The 18,333-nt window shown below is 34.2% G+C and overlaps 1 protein-coding gene across 4 annotated transcripts in view; it reads right to left on the minus strand.

Moving 5' to 3' along the window:
• LOC149567746 (binding protein) overlaps nt 1-18,333 on the minus strand; it is a 113,530-nt gene that overhangs the window by 32,534 nt on the left and 62,663 nt on the right. For 2 of the 4 annotated variants that reach the window (XM_089821007.1, XM_089821005.1), the window contains exons 23-29: nt 17,948-18,034; nt 17,035-17,781; nt 16,804-16,914; nt 14,053-14,138; nt 1,414-1,465; nt 1,217-1,303; nt 1,068-1,111 (exon numbers count right to left, since the gene is read on the minus strand). In XM_089821007.1, coding sequence (XP_089677133.1) covers nt 1,068-1,111; nt 1,217-1,303; nt 1,414-1,465; nt 14,053-14,138; nt 16,804-16,914; nt 17,035-17,781; nt 17,948-18,034 — 1,214 coding nt within the window. Of the gene's footprint in view, nt 1-1,067; nt 1,112-1,216; nt 1,304-1,413; nt 1,466-14,052; nt 14,139-16,803; nt 16,918-17,034; nt 17,782-17,947; nt 18,035-18,333 lie in introns of all 4 variants that reach the window. The other 2 variants (XM_089821006.1, XM_089821004.1) reach the window with 1 other exon arrangement.

The following is an 18,333-nucleotide window of genomic DNA, read 5'->3' on the forward strand; positions in this document are numbered from 1 at the left end:
CACTTATAGATGCAAGTGCAAATTGTCCATGTTCGAGCACATCCACTCGAAGAGGCCTTGTCTATGGGGAGGTTGAATGATCTTGTCTTTGTTCATTATAACCTCCATTTTAGGACCAAACAAATTTTGGATACTGACTCCTCTTCGATCACTCTAGCACAGCTCACTAAGTCTACTGATCCTATCTTCACTACAAAGGACCATGAGTGGGTTGACTAGGCAAACAAAGAGGTTGAGGTTGTGGCTATAGTAGAGGAGGATAGAGCATTCTCAGCTGCTAGTGATCAAAAAGAAACCACACAGGCAGAGACTATGGCTTGTCAGTCATCCGGGACCTACCTCAGACTCATTTGTAGAAGGCCGACAGACAACTCTGAGGCTGAGGCTAAACTAGAACCTGAGCCATAGACTTGGTTTTGTTTACAGTTTCAACATGTTTGAGAACATTTGATGTCATGGATCTCATGTACTTTATATACATTTGACAATATTTATAGTTCTGCATTTCTATATTTTCTATTTCCTTTAGCTACAATTTACATTTGTACTTGCATGATGGATGTATGTTTATATACATGATCAAATTAGTGTCTTTTGATGATGTCCTGGTGTTTCTAAGCTTTATTCAATTACTGGTGCATGAAACAAGTTTTAAATAATGAAAAATCTCTGTTTTTTCATTTTTCCAAGTCATTGGCATGTCATGGGTTGTGTTGACATTGCTGAGTCATAGGCAAGTCCAAGTCATGGAACTCTGATTGATGTTCCTAGATCAATTTACATAATCAGATACCTCTCACATGTGAACTCAAGACCAAAGATAGTTAAAAAAAAATCAGACTAAGACTTTGATTAACATCCCTTGTTATCAACCAAAGGAGTGCGAACCAATGCAGTGATTTCAACAACGAAAACCAGAGGATCTAAATTAAAAAGAATGTTTAAAATGGTTTTTTAAAAATGATAAAATAGCTAGAATCAAACAAGGCAAATAGAAAAATGTTTTTTCTGACTTAACCACATAATTAATATAGGAAATGGAATCATTAAAATTAAAGCATACTTACATGGCTTCAGTATTTTTTGAACCTTTCGGAGATGCCAATGGTTCCTGCAACATAATAAAATTGTTATATCAATAAACTACAGAAACTGTGATTTTAGTGACTTAGAGGATTGTGGTTCCTATAATATATCAAAGTCCTTCAATACTCACCCTTTCAGGTAATAAATCATTATCAATCAGCTCCCACCGCTCCTTTTGAAGTCTAAGCACCTCAACATCTCCATCATCATATAACACCTTATACCAAACAAAAGCATATTTTTATATTTAAAACAATGAAAAGAACAGAAACAACAATTTCAAAAACTTGACTTTGATGATGAGTAGGTCTAAAAGATGTGACTTACTGTATGCTTCTTTTGTGTAGAGTCATATGATTGCACAACTCCCTCATAAAACCTACAGAAGAGTACAGCATATCAGTATGAGAAGCACAGTAAACCTAGAACTAATCATATAACTTAAAATTCTTAGAATTTCATCTCTATAAGCTTGCTTTTTTTCTTTTCCTGAAATAGATAAATAAAAATGTACTGAAAGTTTATTAAACCAAACATATTATGAACATTCACAGCTACTACAATTGTGTACAAATTGATTATTTACCTGTCGTCATTCTGATTCAAAGTGCAGAAACACAAAACAATTATGTATATCACTGTATACGAAAGATGTATCCAACTCTAGGTTTGTAATGTCACATTCTGAACATTCTCAATGCTCTTTATAATTATGGTGTTTAAAGTTGTCACACTACCATATCCTATGGTGAGTTAGTATTATAGCAAGTCAAAATTATCAGTTCCTATTCCATGCAGGAATGGTGGCCAACATCACAAATGAGTTCCCCACTCCTTCCTGAGATCTTGACATTTTATTTAATAAAAAGGGACTTTTACAAGACACAGAGCTTAGCATTTCAATCTTTCAGATAGTAATTTTATACACATTTCTCATGCATATCACGCCCATCAATATATCACTGAACAATAACTTGAAACTAAACACAGTCAAGCACATATATCCATGTTATTCTTTCATTGTTCAGATACCTTTAAGAAGAGGAAAAAAAAATGGAAAAACTGGTTATGCCATGTAGATTGTGTAATGTTATGTTAATTTAAAAAATTGATATTACTAAAAATGGGCTTCTGAAATGGCCCAAATGCTCAAACAGTAAATCAGCAAACCAGTGAGAGAAACAAGTCCCACAAGCAGTGGAACAAACAAAGGAAACAAAAGACAGGCAGGGTCAGAAATAGAGGAAACAAATAGCACAAGAGTTAATAAATGTTATGCTGTCATGTCCACTTTTACCATAAGACTCTAGATTGATCCATAAGCCCATTTTTCATTTCCAGTGCGCTGAGGTAAATGAACCTAGGGACATGTAAGTGTTTGCATTGGCTTTCCTGATTACCAGGTTATGGCTGCTATTTAATAATCTGACAATTTCAATAATGTTGGGCGAGGAGTGTGTGCAAACATATATTGGAGCAAGAGGAAAAGAATTTTAAAATTGAATATTTTTAAAAGAGACTGATCAAGATGAGACATCCTTATTTATCCATTGATTGCACTTGAATAGATTGGACATCCTATCTGTCTATCATTTAAAATTGGAGGGAAGAAACCCCTTGATTTCACATAGCTGCTTAGAGGAAGGAAACCCCTGAACCAATCACAGCAGGCTCATAGACAAATTGTAATTGACCTTCTCAAATTGTTGTTTGAGTGGCTCTAGAGAATCCGTTTGTCTAAAATTTAGGAGGCTTTCTTAGTATTTAGAAATTGTAATTATAATTGATATAGATTTTTCATTTTCCGGATAATATTATTGCTGCAGTTACTATTGAGATTTCTGGCAAACCAAATCACTATAATGAGTTATCAACTATTAAAGCAATGCTTAGATATTAAACAACAATTGTTGGCCTTGTAATAGTACTTTCACAGTTAAGGAAAAGGCATTGACTTATTATTTATGACAAGTCCTCCCTGTACTACTAGCATTGTAATTGAACATTACTCTTGAAACAGAAGTCACAAGTCCAAATCCCTCAAGGGGGTAGGCTATGTATGCCTCGTTTATAGCGCAGTCAGGTGCCTCCCGCAAGGAGTACAAGGTAGTCCCATTTCACTGTCAGCATATATAGAGCCAAAATCAAATGGCTGGTGTCATGGACTATAAAAAGGACCTTTCCTTCCCTTACATTTGAAATAAAAAATCAATTGTTCCATACATGCAATCATTTCTCATGTAAGCTTTTAATTCTTATTTTGTACCTCCTTTTCTTATCCAAAATGTAGTTAAAGAAGTTGGCATCTAGCGCCATTGTTTTTGGAAAGAAAAGTTGAACAAAGTACAAGTCAGGAAGAAAAATCACAATGACACAAGAAGCTAGGTGTGTAAGAGTAAATAGGTAAAGTAATACAAGAATCAGTCAAAACACAAAGGAAACCAAAAGATCAATTCACCCAAGATCTTGGGTACATGTACAAACATGTAATACCACTAAAAAGCTGTAATGTCCCCTTCTCTGCGCTAGCATTAATGGCGCCTAGTTGGTCTATCTTTCCATCCGGATAGGCTAACGACGTGTGATTTAGGATGCCAGCCAGTCACGGGAGTTTTGGTTTCAGTTGAGGAGATTTTTTAAATGGGAAATCCTAAGGGTTAAGTCACTTTATTTGATTGCATTGAAGTACTTTATTGTTTAAAGTCACTTCAAGACAAAATGACTTAAGTGACTAAAAGACGAAATAGTATTTTATCCCACATTGCTAAGAAGTTTGTTTCTCCCCACATTTCGAGGATATAAAAGAAAGCTTTTACATTAGGATTGGCACCACGAATATATGTTATTTTATAAAATCCTAAAGGTTCCTTAAATGTGACTCAATTTTTCCTAAGGATGAAACCCCTTAAGGAAAATAGTGAGGCCGGACGCAAACCTGGCACTCACATTGCATTTTCAGAATTGACGATTCGAATTGATATATGTATTGAGCTACAAGAGGTTGGAGTTCCACGACAGGAGGGAGAGCAAGAGGTTGAATCTGTATAAAGTCTCAGCACCTACAGGTCATTTTATAGAAGTGTTGTGCTTGGACAGCAGACATCCCACAGCTGATGAAGGAGAGGTTGACGTGGGTCAAGAAGTCTACAGAACAGAAGTACTGGAAGTCGGGTAACCCACAACAAGGCACATTTCAGTCAGCGGCCATATACCCATAGCTGCAGGAAGCATGGTGAAGGCAGGGTTAGCAGCTCGTGAAATTGGTCACCGTAGCTACGTTATTAGTTCCAGAGAGGTCACAGGCCAAGAAAGTCACGCTGAGTCTCTTTTCAGTAGCAGGTGTGAACGTAGAAGTGACTGGGTATTAGCAGTACCGCGACTGAAGTCATTAAGGTGCAGGTCAAAGACAATAGTATATGCTCCCAGCCATCAACGATTATGCCAGTATTTACAAACAGCTCCCAGCCATCAACGATTATGCCAGGTTTCATTTACCACTTGTGTTTATAAACTCGCGTAGTAATGTAAACATTATTGAGTTCATTGGGATACATTCAGAAATTACTCTTTCATTGTGATAGATAATATATTGTATGTGAGCCGCTGCTATTGAAGAATAGATTAATTTCAGTACCGTATATTTCTGAGTTTTCACTTTGTTTGCAAATTCCCCTATAGCCATAGTATTGCGTTTTCTTGAGTCAGACTTCTTACAGCAGTATCAAAATTTAAATCTTGGGCTACATGCCAACTGTTTGACAAAATACCTCAAGTCCAGACTTGAACTCTTTGATCATAACTAGCAGAGATCATTACAAAAGCTAAGTACCCACAAAGTCAATCTGGGTAGCATGGCTACAACCAAAGAGGATAATTAACTGTAGCTTTATCTGGTTATACTCGTAAAAAAACACTCTATAATATTGATAGCTATCTATGCCAAAACAGATCTTGCAACATTGATACAACAAACTCAAAAAAATGTGTTGTCTAGAGGAAGGGCAACAAGGTGGGAATTGATGCCAAATGCAAAGAGATTAATGCCAGGAGTTTCAAAAAAGCCTAAGTTACTGATTCGGATGCGGATACAGGATGCAAGAATTTTAATTTTTTTAGGACGCAGATGTGAGAGGAAACGTATATATATATATATATATATATATAGACACACACACACACATAAAGAAATGCAAGAAATATACAAAAACAAATCATTTGATAGTATGACTGTGATACTTCACCCTTCATCAAAATTCAAGATATTTCAAAATTCATGTGATATATCATATATCAATATGTGCTTATCCAACATTAGAGTTTAGTCTTAGACAATAAGTTCAAATAGGTTATGTTCCAAAATGAGTTGTGAATGCCTTAAAATTCACCCTTAGGGTCGTTTTAGGGTTTCATAGGAAAAAATAACTTAAAAATTCAATTTAGGCACATGCATAATAGGGAACTTAAGTTGGTTTTAGGTTTTTCTTTACATTATTGGCCGCTAGGCCAACGGGTGCTGCTTGGTGCTTCCGGAAGCCCTGTGGAAGCTGGCAGGAAGCCAGCCACAGGCTTCCAGAAGCACCAAGCATTCGTCTGCTTCAAATGCGGAAGAGTGGCCTATGCAAGAAGAATCGGTATCTGAGAAAAAAGACAATAGAAGAAAACATGGTTAGGGAGAAAACTAAGAGATCACAAAATTACTTAGATTTGTGAAACACAAATACGAAAAAGACTTCAAGAGACAACCCACACTCGAAATCCATCAAAACAATACAATAGCCATAGTGAAAGTAAAGCCAGAATCTCTAGTTTGGTATAATTTCTACAGGCCCCCTCTCAAACGAATATGGGAAAGCATAAAAAGCACTATTTTAAGTATCAAAGAATTGTTATTAGAAGGCAATTTGAAGCAAACATCAATATGAATTTTCAAAGGTTTCCAAATAATAGAACACTATCTATTTCAATGGCAGAAGTATGCAAGCAATTTTTCACCCAATGAGAGCATTTAGCCCACCATAGTGAGAGCATCCAACCCACCATACCTCTTCAAAGTCTAAAGACATGAAATTATAAAGGCGTGTCTCTTCCACTCTAAAAAACAAAATAATTAAATGAATGATAAACATCAAAACAATAAATCCCACAATCTACCTATTGTACAATACTAACAATCCAATGATTGGGACATTTTGCATGAGGCTCTCCCAAAAGTTAGCGGAGAACCAGATTGCTATATGCATAATATGGACACAGAGACCATTATGATACATAATTTGGATTCAGGAATTTATTTGTTTCTAGGTTCATACAATTTGCATATTAAATTTCTTATATAGACAAAGGAAATTGGATGAATAAGCAATCTTTTGAACTTTGGATTTTTGTTGTTCAACAACTACTCAAAATATATGGCTCTTAGAACTTACAAATTTTGCTGCTCAACATCTTCTAAAATTGGACTTTCGGTGTTTTTACATTATCCAGTTTACTCCAGTGGCAAGTAATGAACTTGAAGAATTTCATTAACTTTCTCACAATTTCTTAAATAAAAATCAACCTAAGTTGCGGGTTCAAGGACGGGTTAGGATTCAGGCACGAGTTTGTGGGTTCGGGGAAAAAAATTAGACTTAAATCTGTGGGGTGTGTGTGTGTGTATTTATATATAAGTTGTACCATAATAAAATAATAACATAATATAGCTTTTTGTATTTTAAACATACTTTTTGGTATCATGGGTTGTGGTTCCTCATGGGTCTTTGAGGTTCCGTCCAGGGTCCTTAGAGGTCTTCCGAGGTCCCAAAGGGTACATGGCGGGTCCGTACAGGGTCCCCGCCACGTTTTGTGGGTCCTTGTGCGTTCGTGGATCCATAGACACACAAGGACTGACATTCTGTGGCGCAAACCCTACCTCGACCTACCACAGACCCAGCACAAATCTAGACCCAAGAAGGACGTGGACCCAATTGGCGAGGTCCAAAACCTACAACCTAGAAATCAGCACAAAACAAGGGACCAATATACTATCATTTGAGTTGTTAGTCTTCTTAAACGCTATGCAAATGATGACAACATATGTACTAGTTCTTGTTAGTAGATTCTAAAACTAGTCTTTAACATCAAAAGACTAATCTTAGACTTGGCTGCTCAAGCTTGTAGATTTATGCTCCAACCTAAACATGTCATTGTGTATCTTATTCCAAACAAGTAACATTTTTGTAATCTCCAATTCAATGAGAATGTTTGGCACCCAAAAAATAGAAAATTATTCCAAATAGGACATCGAACCAGAGAATATCTGTCAAAGCATAAACAAACCATAACAACCACAAGATTTTCCAAACAATATGTACATAATTGCAATCAAGTTCATAGATTTAACCAACCCTCTCAACATGTTGTTTTTCCTTCTAGAAGCACACTTTAGTTTAACATAATATCAAAAAATCCAGAGGTTTCACATTAAAATAGAATATACGGCACCTGCAAAGTATAGAACATCATGTTTAGTAACATGGATCGGTTTCTGTAAATGTAATTACACTGTCATCGTTATAGTCATGTTCCAAATGCAAATCCCAATCTCTTAAAAATATAAGAGTAGGAGACATGTCTCATGGAGAGACATATCTCTATGTTAATCATTATTAATCAATATATATTAACAATATAAATCACAATATAACATATGTATTATATATAATATATATGTATAATATATTATATATATAATATAATATAATATATACATGTATGTGTAGTATAATTATAATACTATATATATGATATATATATCAGTATTGTATCTTACGATTAAATCAATTCGACTGTAGCTATAATTGTAAAGTTTCTGCAAATTCTGTACCTTTTGATCAGACTTGTAATCTATCCTTGATTGCTGAAAATGAACTTCTTAATAAACTGAATTATGAAGGAGTTGTTTGCTTTTATCTTGAACTGAAAGGTGTTTTATCTCTGCAATAAATTGACAGGGTATTATTGCTTGAGGGAGCAGACTTGTTGTATTTTTGTGTGCTCTCAAACTACAATAACACCCTCCCTAAATATCATGACTAAAGGGAATGTCCCTGAAAGGGACATGACCCTTCCTAAGTTGGCTCAAACCCCTCTCCCAGAAATCGGCGATTTGCAAGAATGGTTAACAATTAAACAGCAAATAACACAATGTGTTAAGTTAGCATTAAATATTAAACAATCTTTAGAAGTCGCCGCCTATCACAAGAGGTGTTCTAGAATATATTTAATGCCTTCATATGATACTTAAGAAGGAGAAGATAAGGTGTGGTCTCCACTCTCAGACCAGTAGATTATCACAGTTACAAACTTAACAATAATCTTAACACTCCCTCTTAGCTAGGGAGGATTTGTTATGGAACACATTATGCTCTCAAGCATATGGAGATATATCATCTCAATGTGATATTCGTGGAATGGCATATGGCATATTTATGGATAACAACATAAATCCATCAACACACACATATATATGCTAATCTATATTACATATGGAGTTGGGTTCAATTCACTATGAGGCTAAATTTCTCAACACTCCCCCTTTACCAAAAGAGAGAATTGAAGCAATTATAATACAAGATTTGAACACCACCTTAAGTGTGGTCTATGATAGATTTTAGTTATGGTGTCTGGCAAAATCCGACCCGAAGAACCGTAACAAAATGATTTTCATGGTGTCCAGCAAAATCCGGCCTGAATAACAATGATGAGTTGCTTATCAAAGTGTTCGACAAAATCCAGCCCAAATAACCATGATAACATAGACATTTAGCACATTTAGGCGCTACAAGTTAATGTAGCATATCTAGGAGATAGGTCAAACTATTGATAAGGTTGTCACCTTACAACGGTTACCTTCTAGTTGATACATTCGTTGTCCTAACTCCCAGCACTCTAGGACAACAACTTAATGAAGTCCGTCATGATAATGGGTCTACCATTTATAAGATCATCACCTTACAATGGTTACCTTTTGTTTATATATGTCAATGAAAGATCGTCACCTTTCATTACATATCATATGTGAAATAGTAAGCACCATGAACCCAGTCAGAGGGTGGTACAAAGGCTATCACCTCAATTCTATCTCATCAAGAAGAATACATTACAATAAATTTACTTAGACCTTCTCCTGATAGAGAAGATATCATTCACAAAGGATTACACCTCAAAATTCTCCCTCTAAACAATGATCCTGGGAAGTCAGATCTTCTAGTTACTCCATTAGAAGCTCTCTTCTCCAAAGGATGCCTGTCGAACTCCTTCTAAATCTGATATCAATCTTTTGACTTTCTAGCGATAAGTCGTTATTTTCTCATGATGTACACATTGGTAAGCCCATCAAATTGATGAAGTCACACACATGTATTTTTCAGACTCCCTCTAAGTATCAATCTTTTGAACTCCTACATTGCTTTATGCAACTTGATCATCAAATGACTAATGACTTCTAGACCAAAACTTCTTAGGAGCTATTGTCATAAGATTGAGCCTGCACAATATTTGGTAGTATGTGTAAGGTACCAACCTTCCTTTCTTGCAAGATCATCTTCAGATACAAGGGAAGAGATCAAGGATAAATAGTTCATATAGTACATATAGAAATACAAATAAGAGAGAGACTATAAAGAGTAGATACATGTAAAAGATAAGAATACTTATCTGCACATTAGGGTCCACAGAGATTTGAGAATGGAACATCTCCTTTCTAAAGATGGTTCATGTGGGAATGGAACATTTGTTATTATCCCCCCTAGAATGTAAAATTCCCACTCATTTCATTTTATAGAGTTTTTAGTCACTATCAAGTTCAATGCATGTAAGATATCAACCTTTATCTCTGAAGTGATTTCCCAATCAGTCCAAAGTATATGCAATTATAAATTATTTGCTCTCAATAATACATAATGAATCCAAATTCTATTGTCTTGTACATTCTGGTTTCCATTTGGAATATGATGATTGACTTGGGATTCTTCATCTAGGTAGATTTACAAACTTCTAGAAAGTCTATATTTTATAGAGGTTCTTTGAGTATTTTGAGCTTCTTCTTTCTAGACTTGAGAACATTCTAAAAGTTCATTTCTCACTCTTCTCCCTTTCAAAGAGGATAACTCGTCTTAAATTATTCCTCCTCCTTCCAACTTTATTCAACTCTGCTAGACTCCTCCCATTTGCAGATATATTGTACTATGTTATGAAATCTCGCAAAACATGCTATGGCTCTAATGCTTGACACACCAACATTCTCCTTATAAACAATCTCTTTCTCACGACCTTCACCAGGTTTTCAATTTTATTAAATTAACACCTTTATTGGGTGATCAACTAGGAAGACGTTCAAACTTCTGATAACTATTAACATAGATATAAGCAAATCCACCAAACTCCATTCTGTCGTCATCCAGATTATTCCATCTTTTGCATCTGATAAATACAAGTTGTGCATAAACAACAATCATTTTTTTTATTTTTTCTGTTTCGGTATTTGATAGAACAAGTCATCAACGCAGAAGAAAACAAGATGGTCATTCTATACAGTCACTATGTGTAATCAATTCATTTGATAAGATGGTCAATGAATGATCTTTGGCTTCTCAATACACTGGATCTTGTGAATAATAGAATAATTGTTATTAATTCAGTCAAATACATTAATGACTGCCCATGAATACATAAGGAGTCTTCAAGCAAACAAGAGATCTTCAGTTATCTGCTCATGTTCTGTAACACGAATGTATTAGTATATGAAAACACTATGTTCCAGTACTCTCCTTTTGGTAATAGTGAATTCATGAGACCACCATACGGTATGAAGGTGGTGCTTTAGATGATATATCCACAAATATTTTAGAGGCTCCATATGTGTTTAGAATCTTATGCCGTCAACTATTGCTCAGGTGCACATCATCACCTGTGTTTATCATCAATCATATGCTTATATATAAAAAATTTACAAGTCATTCTAATAGTCTTCATTTCATAGTATCATACATTACATTGATAAGAGTACTCCAACATTCGGCCCTTGAGTCCATATGTATGAATATACATTGTGATATTTGGATTTTTCAGAGTAAGGGTGATAACATCACATAAACATCAATGGCGATAATGGCTTATATATATATATATATTCACTGATGACACAAAGTAATGATATAAGTATTGTGCAGTCAAGGAGATATTCGATCGTCAGATCAAGTTCAACAGCCAACATCATTAGAAGTGTATGAGATCAGGAGATCTAAATCATCTTAGGAAACCTCATCAACATAGTCAGCAATATACATCCATGGTCCACATCATTCTGCCACTAACTATCTGAACTGTGCAATAATCTTAGGTCTCCATTGCCCACAGCACAATTTTTTGCAGAACTCGGAGATAATATATATATCATTGCATCGCCCATATCCTAATTCTCGATCTGTTGACTGTAAAATCTCCTGTGATAATATAGGTGAAAATAATGATGCAACTATGCTCTGTTTTAAGAGGAACTTTTTCTTCTGTATAAATGTACATTTAAACCACTTTAATGAAGACATTGTTGACTTGACAGCTTCACTATACTATTTTGAACATAAAAGTACGGACTCCAGTGCCCCTGTAAACTGTTTATGATTCTCGATATATGCAGGTCATCGATAATCTCCTGTTCTAATTATTCTATCCAATAATAAATGGGCTCGATAGGAAAAGTTTTGATTGGAGTGACTGACGATGGAGGCCTCAGCTGGTAGAAGTATCAACACAACTATTTGTGACATTAAAAATGGGAGTTTCTATTTTGTGTTTTCACTTCAGCATGGCTTTTCTGGTGTTTGAGATAACTCTTTATCGCAGTCTTCATCTTGCTCAATGACTGGACTGACAAAGCTTCAAGATGCTGATTACGATTAAAAATGTATTAGGAATGAAGCAAGGGATTTTCAAGAAGAGGATAGGAAGTAAATCAGTTTGAATGTTTTCTCTGTATGACTTGCTGGTGCCAAAATATTTATGTTTTAACATTCATAACAATCTTCTTCCATGCAGTTCGTAGCCAATTCACTAACTGTAAGTCCATGGCTGATTCATGAACTGTAAGCCTGGCTATTATCTGCATTTATCTATCACGTCTTTAATTACTTTCTTACATTCACAGCCTTTCTCTGATACCATGTAGAGTAACATGGATCAGTTTCTGCAAATGTAATTACACTGTCATTGTTATAGGTCTGTTCCAAATGCAGATCCCAATCTCTTATAAATATAAGAGTAGGAGACATTTCTCATGAAGAGACATGTCTCTATAATTAATCATTATTAGTTAATATCTATTAACAATATAAATCACAATATAACATATATATTATATATAATATCTATGTTTAATATATATATATATATATATATATATATATATATATATATATATATTATATATGTAGTATAATTATACTACTATATACTATATATATGATATATATATCAACGTTGTATCTTACAATTAAATCAATCCAATTGTAGCTATAATCTTTAACACATCAAACCATAGAATATCATTCTAAGCATAAATCGACCAAAATAACATCAATAAAATACTGCACACATCAAATATGAGAAAAACCTTCTGATGAAGATGAAGCCACACAATCCTTGATTTAGGCTCAATAAAACAAGCCCAAACTATATAAAGTTTATAGAACCAGCTTCTAGCAGAGTAACTAGTTTTCTTTTTCAGTCTGGCAAGAAGGAAAGCTACTCATATGGTTGCTTAGGGGAAACTGCTAGAAAATGGAGGACTTATAACCTTCTTTCCTTTGCACTATACGCATTTGACGTTTTGAAGGTACTAGTCAATTTTAGCCCTACATGAAAATGTCATGATGATGTAGATGGTTTTAGAAGCAGATGGACCTGTCAGATGAGAATTTCGCCAATTGATCTTCTTCAATTTGGGTGTTAAGATCAACAAAACAAACTTTTATCTCTTTGGATCTGCTTCACCGCCAATGCTGCCTGCCAACTCTATTTCTTGCAAAGTTTCTTAGAAATTTACCACGAAAATTTCATAATTTGTAAATTTGACTAGTGAGTTGAAATTAGCATCTTGGTGGGACTTAAGTAAATTTCACTAGTAAGTTGAAAATAATCATCTTAGCTGAATTTCATGATCATTATAAAAGCAGTTTACCTTTGTTGTGTTTACCTTTCTCTTGAATTTTGTGTTTAGTCACTTTTCATGAATTAGATTTGCTTACCTTGGTGCTGACCATACTTACCAAGTCTCATTAGCCTACAATGATTATTTGTAGACATTAATAGATTAAAGTTTGGCCTTAATACAGGTAACTATGTAATTGGCCTTAATGCAGGTAACCATGTAAGAAGTTAACTTCTAATAAGATAGATAATATTTTCTACAGCCTCAATACATTTTAAAAATGAGAGAATGCGGAGCAATGTCATTTAGTTGTCTTATTTCATAAGACTGCCAAAGCAATGTTCACAATCCATCAATACCAGTCATTAAACAATCAAGTACTGAAATCCCATATATCAGAACTGACTTGCCACTGCTATGTTGGAAGGCAGGTAATTTCTATACACATTAGCTGCTACAAACTAAAATCTGCAATAGAAGATGCAAGATAAAAGCTTTCATCAAACACGGTAATTGAAATGCATAATTTTGATTTAAGAGCATATGAAAAAATAATGCCATGTGAATCTTTTGAATTTTCATGACCCTTCAAAACTCTTCAGCAGATAGATGCCAGATCCTCATCTTCCAAAGCTACTACTTTAGTACTTTAAATGTGACCTTGTTCTATTATTTCACAAATAATTTTTTAATCGTTTTGTTAATTAAAAATAATGATCTTACACAATTCATCAAGCTCAAACAAAATACTTGCAAACTGCAAGATGAAAGAAATGACTTACTGCTTATCAAGAGGCCACCAGACCTTAATCCTATATCCAGCCAACTTCTCATAATCAAACTTCTCTTTCTTCTGTTTCTCAGAACTCTACAAGCAGTATAATGCAAAATATTAGATGGTGGCTTACATCAAGAATTGGCATATGCAACCAAAAAAAAGGTGTAAAAATTAGCGTGGAGCACATGCATCTCTACTCCACTCAACTCAATATGAACAAAGACCTAGATAAATGTTTTGAATTAAAGCAAGAAAACATAGTTATAACAGTTTCACAGTACAATTTAGGAGTTGATTGATAAGGTCTAAAAACCTCATCAACAACCACCAGTTGCAACATCACAACATCAGGTTTGCAAAAAAAAACAAGAAGACAGAAGGCACAAAAGAAAAGACACACTATAATTAGTAAATATTACATTCTCAAAAGAATAAATTAAACAACATATAATTTCATAAACTTTAGATGATGGATTGAGATTTGGGAAAGTAAATAGAGATTGTTTTCATTGAAATAAAAGGGAAAATGATCAAAGAAACTGAAGGCTTAGAACATGATAATATATACAGTTCTACAGTAATATTTAGTAGTTAATTGATAAGGATCTAAAATTCTAATCAACATCCATAAACTGCACTAACACAACAGCAGGTTTGCAAAAGATACAAGATGACATAAAGCACAAAAGAAAGTGGATCGAATAAGCAAAATATTCCATTACCAGAAGAAGAAATTCGGCATCATATATTTTCAGAAACTTAGATGATGTATTGAGATTTGGAAAAGTGATTAGATAAAAGCGCTACCATCCAATATACCAATAAGTTGTCCAAATTTTACTATATAAGAACCTCTATAAGAACAAGGATTTAATTCCACCAGTCAGGTAAATATAAAGGAACAGGATATTAAAGTGTTTTTAACATTCTATAATTTATATGCCAAAAATGGACAGGTGCAAAAATCTGAATCAATGTAAAAAGTTGGGACTAAATTCTGTGGTTATCAGCAAGATTGGTTTTTACAGCATAATATATTTACAGTGCACTCAAGTGAAAGAGTTTTGAACGGTTTCTTGCAAAATTCATTTATTTTCAGGTGATATCTAAAAGCATAAGATTAAGACTGTAGTATGAGAGAAGATTGGTAGCTTAGGCTATTATTAATGAGGCTTCAAGGCATTTGCCAGTTCCCAATATAGATAAATTTCTTCAATTTCAGCAGGTCAATGAAAAATCTTTCATCACTAAATAACTTTCTTATATATGAGGCTTTGATAAAAAGGTTTAAACATCCAAATTGTATCAGATTCGATCTTATAATTCAGGATTCCTATGTGAGGAACAGTGTCAATAAATATATGTGAATTTGGAAAATAAATAAGCGTGTGCTATTGAGGCTGGGTATTTGGAACAAAGAGAAGAGGAACTTAAAAAGCCAGGTTCCCAAATGTTAGATTTTTCAATAAAAAATGAATTACACGTTTAGAGGAGTTTTAACAAATAGTTTTCCCGATGTAATATTAGTATGCTTTGCAATACTTCATCTAGATTTATTTGAGTATTTTTAATTTATTTTTGTAATGTTTAATGATGTTCATGGCCAAACCAGATAATTTTGGAATACTAACAATACATTAGTCGCTATATATCATGTCATATTTTCTTGAGATTTTATTTGCTATCAATATTTCCTGTTCACTGGGACATGAAACATGGCTACTAATCAATATTTATTAAATCTTTAGCAGACAACAAAACCAAAGCTAAAAAAAATCAAAAGAATTTCCTTACTAAAACATAGAAATTGAGACCAAAAAAACCAAAAGTATTCAACCATTACAAACCACAGCTAGTTGAGTTACAATACAATTCACTGAAGTTGATTTTTAGACTTCATAGTTTTGCAACTTTCTTTGTATACTGACCTATAGAAAGACTGGTAAGAGGAATAAGCCACATGTTTAAATTAGGCTAAACTATGACACACCTGAAACGTCAAAAAAATGCATAGAAAGATGCAAAACCATCACCATTGTGAATGAGAGTCAAGTAAGACTGTAAGAGGTCAAACAGTAATTTTGCAATTGGAGTTTAGCATTCATTATAGAAAAAAAATTTAAATGCATTAATCAACTACAATAAAGTTTGACAAATTTTTCAAGCATAAATTACTTGTTTTGAAACTGGCAATTAGATTTTCACGAAATGTGACCAATGAAGCTTGATGTAGTATGACAGTGAAATATGACTATATGCTTTTTCAGGTAAGAGAAAAATATATCAATATATACTAACATTTTCCCAGTTTGTAATTCCCACTTCTAAAGAAACAACCTCCACCAAAACATAGTATTTCTGGCAGTTGACTATCAACAGTACAGTGCTACAGCTACTTTATACCCATCTAAAAGGAATTGTATTTAACATTTTCTCAATTGGCAATTCCAGCAGTTGAGTATCAATAGTACAGAGCTACAGCTACTTTATAGCCACCTACAGGAATTTGTTGTCAATAACGGATTCATTATTCCATATAGCTCTTTCTCATTCTAAACTTGATAAAAATTAACTAAGAACATCACTATCAAATCTCTTAATTTAATGTATCAAGTTTTTCAAATTGGACCAACATCTCTAACAAATGAGACTGAATATTTAATGAAGAACAAAGCCACAATTACATCAACAAATCCAAACTCAAAACAAAACAATATAAATCAAGTAAATTCAAGTCAGCAAAAAATAGATTTACCTTCTCCAATCCTGAAATGCTTTTCTTCTTCCGTGGCTTTTTGTTTGTTACCCTACTCTTTAGGTTATCATTTGGAAACTGAGAATCGAATTGCAGCTTAGCAACTCGCTTCTGCTTTAGATTTAAGAAAATAAAAAAGATAAGAAATTTTGTGAGGGGTAAATATTTGAAGATTCATCAAAAACATTGGCATATAAAATCTTATAAAAATAAGCATTCTCAAGAATTTACCCTTTTAGGCAATTGTATATGTTGATTCGCTTCTGGCATATCAGTGTATCCAAAATCCTTCTGAGCTTGAGGTAAGCTTTTCTGCAAATATTTTGGTGAGCTGTTTTTACTGATACCTAGTCCTGATACATTCTGCAGGAATTCCTTACTTGGTTCCAATTTCTGACTGGAGGATGACTCAAAGTGCTTCTCTTCTGCTCCATTAGAAGTAGATGACACCATGTCGGTCCTTCCTGTTGTTAAACTGGCAAGATTACTTTCTTCTTTAGAATCATATCCTATACCTAAGCTTCTCCAGCGTCCTCGCTTAAGTGGATGTGACTCAGATCCTGCACCATCTTCTCTGTCCTTCCTAGGTCGACTTCTTTTCTTCTTAGGTAAGATCATCTGTTCTCCATTAATTCTAATTATATTATCAAAAGTATACTGATTGGGTGCACAATCTCTTCTACCCTCAGTTCCATTTGAAACTGCATCTGAGGACTTGAAATTTCTTCGATTCTTTAAAGGTTTATCTACTTGATTCTTAGCTGTTTCAGGCAGATCAGCTGAATCCTTGTTACCACAAGCTTTTAGCAAATTAGCAACATTAGTATATCTTCGACCTCCAGAACTTTTCTTTTTCCGATGTCCTTGCAAATTTACATTGTGCAACATCGCTCTCAAAGGCTCTTCAAAATCATTCTTGTCACTTTCTTCAGTGACATTTTGATCAATGCCATCCTTCGCTGTCTGATCTGGAGTTGACTACAGGAATGAAGTGAGAATAAAATCACATAAGTAATGGAAGTGAGTCAAACTGTTTCAGGCTCTAAAGTACCCTAAACAAAAGCATGTTTTGATTTTTCAAATCCCAACAAAGCCCATTCAACACCAGTTACACCTCTACACAGACTCGTGCAAGGGTACTTACATCAGTCACACAATGTGTGCTGGGAGCTTGAAAGTGTGCAAAAAAGCCAGAACCAAAAAGGCTGCCTGTACAATCTGTCACATTCGCCTGAATTGACCACTTTAAGTCAGACAATGCTTAGCAAACAAATCCAACCAGATCAGCATTTATACATTTTTGACACATCAATCCATGATCTCCTGCCTAGGGGTAAGGAGTGTGTCACATTACTGATGGAAGAGAAAATTGTGATATTATTCAAAGATTTTTGAGTTATGATTTGCTTCAAGTACTATTCAGATTACAAGGAATCGCAACTTGACAAAGTACACAATATTTTTGACTTGGAAAACAAACCGTTGATGGGTGAGTCTCAATTTGTTAATGATAAATTTACTTCAAGATTC

Source organism: Cupressus sempervirens, chromosome 3 (genome assembly GCF_028749045.1).
Source record: "Cupressus sempervirens isolate cs-2001-9-10 chromosome 3, ASM2874904v1, whole genome shotgun sequence".
NCBI classification, from domain to species: Eukaryota; Viridiplantae; Streptophyta; class Pinopsida; order Cupressales; family Cupressaceae; genus Cupressus; species Cupressus sempervirens.